The 3,985-nt window shown below is 40.8% G+C and overlaps 1 protein-coding gene across 1 annotated transcript; it reads left to right on the plus strand.

The window, feature by feature from the left end:
• Nucleotides 1–1,489: 1,489 nt before the first annotated feature.
• Nucleotides 1,490–2,032, plus strand: LOC143590523 (uncharacterized). The gene has a single exon (XM_077070978.1). It carries the CDS (start codon nucleotides 1,490–1,492, stop codon nucleotides 2,030–2,032), a length of 543 nt encoding a protein of 180 aa, XP_076927093.1.
• Nucleotides 2,033–3,985: the final 1,953 nt, after the last annotated feature.

Raw genomic sequence — 3,985 nt, forward strand, 5'->3', positions numbered from 1 at the left:
AGTAGGGGGATTGAGGTTGACCGGGCGAAAATCCAAGTCATATATAATTTACCACCGCCTACTAATATAAAAGGGATAAGGACATTTTTGGGTCATGGCAATTTTTACCGACGGTTTATTAAGAATTTTAGCGTCATATCTAAACTGTTGTGTAATATTTTGTTAGAAGGTGCGCAATTTGTTTTTAATGAAGAGTGTCTTGAGGCTTTTAATGTACTAAAAATCAAATTGGTGGAAGCCATGATCTTATTGTCACCTGAGTGGTCACTTCCATTTGAGATTATGTATGACGCAAGTGATTACGGGGTCGGGGCTGTGTTGAGTCAACGGGTGGATAAGAAGCCCGTGGCCATATACTATGCGAGCAAAACCCTTTCTGATGCTCAAATTAATTATACCACTACGGAAAAGGAGTTGCTTGCAGTAGTATATGCACTTGATAAGTTTCGATCTTACATTTGGGGGAGCAAGGTTATTGTTTTTTCAGATCACAGCACAGTCAAGCACTTGATGGAGAAGAAGGATGCAAAGCCACGCTTGATTAGGTGGATTTTACTGCTCCAGGAGTTTGATGTGGAGATTCGTGACAAGAAAGGAAGCGAGAACGTGGTAGCGGATCATTTGTTGAGACTTGTAGGACGAGAGGAGGAGGAGGAAGACGAGAGGGCCATCAACGAGTCTTTCCCGGATGAGCAATTGTTTTCTGTTTCAACTTTGCCATGGTATGCTGACATATTAATTTTCTTGTTGTAGATACAATTCCGGATTTTTGGTCGAGGAAGAAGAAGCCGCATTTCCTCTCGCAGGTAAAGTACTATGTGTGGGAAGATCCGGACTTGTTCAAAGTTGGTGCGGACCAAGTGATGAGACCTTGCATACCGGAGGAAGAGGTTCGGAGTGTCTTGCATCATGCTCTCTCGTCAGCTTGTGGAGGGCATTTCCGCAGCTAGAAGATAGGATATCGCATGCTTGCATGTGGATTTTATTTGCCTACCATCTTTATTGACGTAGTAGCTTTTGTGAAGAATTGTGTTAGATGCCAGCAGATGGGGGTATTTCAAAGAGGGTTGAGATGCCCATGCAACCAATCCTCGTTGTCTACATCTTTGATGTTTGGAGGATTGATTTCATGGGCCCATTCCCTAATTCTTTTGGTAATCTGTATATCTTGGTGGCGGTCGATTATGTGTCTAAATGGGTAGAAGCAATCGCCACCAAGACAAATGACCATACCGTTGTTTGTAAGTTTGTCCAGTCTAATAATTTTTCACGTTTTGTGTCCCCCGCATTATCATTAGTGATGGAGGTTCACATTTTAAAAACTTCAATTTTGGCAAACTACTTAAACGGTATGGCGTAAACCACCATATTGCCACTCCATATCACCCTCAAACGAGTGGGAAAGTGGAGGTTTCCAATAGTCAAATCAAAAAAATTTTACAAAAGACGGTAAGACCTGATCGAAAAGATTGGTCAAATAAATTATACGATGCTTTATGGGCTTACCGTACCACTTATAAAACGCCTATTAGAACCACCCCCTTATCGGTTGGTTTACAGAAAAGGGTGTCATTTACCTATTGAGCTAGCCCATCTTGCTCTATGGGCGGTTAGGAATATTAACCTAGATTATGAGTGTGAAGGTAAACAAAGGAAGTTGAACATATGCGAGTTAGAAGAATTGAGAGATGAGGCTTATGAATATGCGTCCGTATATAAAGACAAGATGAAGAGAGTTCACGATGCCAAGCTTAGGAGAAAGACGTTCGAGGAAGGGCAACGAGTTTGGTTGTACAATTCAAGATTGAAGCTTTTCCCGGGCAAATTGAAGAGCAAGTGGACGGCACCTTATCAAGTTAAGAGGGTTGGAAAGTATGGAGAGGTTGAGATCGAAGGTTTTGATGATCATCTGAGGCAAGTGGTGAATAGCCATCGTTTGAAGCCTTATTTGGAAGATGCAGATTTGAACAAAGAGATAAATGACTCAGAGGTTTGCTTTTTGGCGGACGAACCGACTTATTCGGCTGATTGAAGCAACAAAGGGATGTCGAGCTGTAGACACTCAATTCAGCACTAACCGGGAGGCAACCCGGCATTTGTAAGTTGTATTCTTTGTATATTGAGTCTAATTAGCTAAGTGTTTTCCTCAAATCATGTAGTGTAGATCAAGGATCGAGTGTGGGGAAGCGACATGTTGATCGTCATTGTGAAAGAATTGGTAAACACATGCGTCACAAGAGGGAGCCCCAGGTACGTAGTGACTGGTATTTGGCGACCGAAGTTCGTGACGGGGGAAAATAGCTAAAAAGACTTAAAAGACATATATATTTAAAACACCGAAAACCGTAAAAAATTTCTGTGAAAATGCAACTTTGCGCGACGCGAAGTTTCTAGGCTTGCATCTTCGCACGACGTGAAAATGCCAGAGAGTAAACGCGAAGATGCTCAGATCTGACGAAAAAAAAATTTTAAAAACCGATTTCCTATCACTCTCACCATATATTTCTTATCTCTAACCCTATCCACACATCATAATTCCGGTCGCCCTCTCACCCGTCACCATCGTCGCCAGCTGCCACCATCACCACCGTCACTTTCATTGTTTATTTTCATCATAACCATTTAATCCGATTGAGAGGTATGTGGTTCATTTCGTTTGCAATTGGTTTGTTTCTAGTTTAAATCGTTTATCTCAGATTGTTTGGGGTTGTTAAATGCATGTTATTCGGTATTTATTTGGTCGGGATTGACGGGATTTGTTGATTTAGTGGTTATTTGATGTCGGTTTTACCGGGTTGGGTTTACCGAATTGTTGAAGTTTTGGCCGGATTTTGAAATTTTTTTTGAAGTTTTTGAAGAATGGTCGTGTTTTCAAAAGGTTTTTGGTTACCAGAATAATTTTTCGGCGAGTTGTTGAGTCGAAATTTTGAAAATTTAACAAAAGTGTTTGATTTTGTAGTTGTTTTAGGTCGGGATTTTGATATATGTTGGTGATGTTGTGTGTTTTTGACTAATGGAAATCTTTCTGGCGAAGTGTTCGTAAAAAGTTTTGAAGATTAACAAGTATGTGTCGGTTTGTGAAAATAAATGAGTTTAAAAAGTGTTTGGTTTCGAGTATGATTTTTGGACAAAGAATGGGTTATGCTTACACGTTTTGTTTTGCACGTGCGGTTTGAGGGTTTTGTTTTTATTTTTGAGTTTATGTTGTAAAAAAAAAATTTTCAAAAAATTTTTTTTTATTATAATTTAGATTATTTTATGGTTATAAGTTTTCTCTATTGGGGACAACTGCGACCGAAATGCTATACGTTTGTCACCCGTCGTTGTTTCAACACGAACTTACTTCATATATTTATTGCAGATGTCGAGAAAAAGATCGAAGAAATAGCAGACATTTGACGTTGCATCCCAGCAGTATATGAGGGTACCAATTATATATGCGGCAGAGGAGATAGAGGTTTTTGAAGCATCCGTTGAGGATATCACAGGGGGCGATGAGGAGGATCACATAATTTTACGATTTCTCCATGGTCATCCGGATATGAGATATTGGAGCAGATTCGAGGCAAGCAGTTATTGAGACATCGTACATTTGATTAGGTGGTGTTGGAATCAATTTGGCAAGCTGGGAAAGTTAATGATTACCTGCCGAGTCGTTGGGACGATATCTTGAGGTTTGATAACACGCAGTATGTGGAGTTGGTTTATGAGTTTTACTCTACCTTTCGAACAATCCTAGGGATTTTGATGAGCCACATGTAGTAAGTTTTGCTTTGGGGAGAGAATTGTTTCAATTCACGGTGCCTCGTTTTGCTGTGGTAGCAGGATTGTATGGGGAGGATGAGGTTGATAGTCCCTAGTTTCGGGAGAGTATTCGGGGTTTTACTACGGGCTTTACTGCCTCTCGGCCTGCTACGATGTTGTTGAGTTCTTTAGCTAGAGGAGGTCGTCGAGCGAGTTCGACCGCGCCTCGGTTGGCATTGGG

Source organism: Bidens hawaiensis, unplaced genomic scaffold (genome assembly GCF_021521415.1).
Source record: "Bidens hawaiensis isolate Kalapana, Puna unplaced genomic scaffold, B.hawaiensis_p1.1 tig00038623_1, whole genome shotgun sequence".
NCBI classification, from domain to species: Eukaryota; Viridiplantae; Streptophyta; class Magnoliopsida; order Asterales; family Asteraceae; genus Bidens; species Bidens hawaiensis.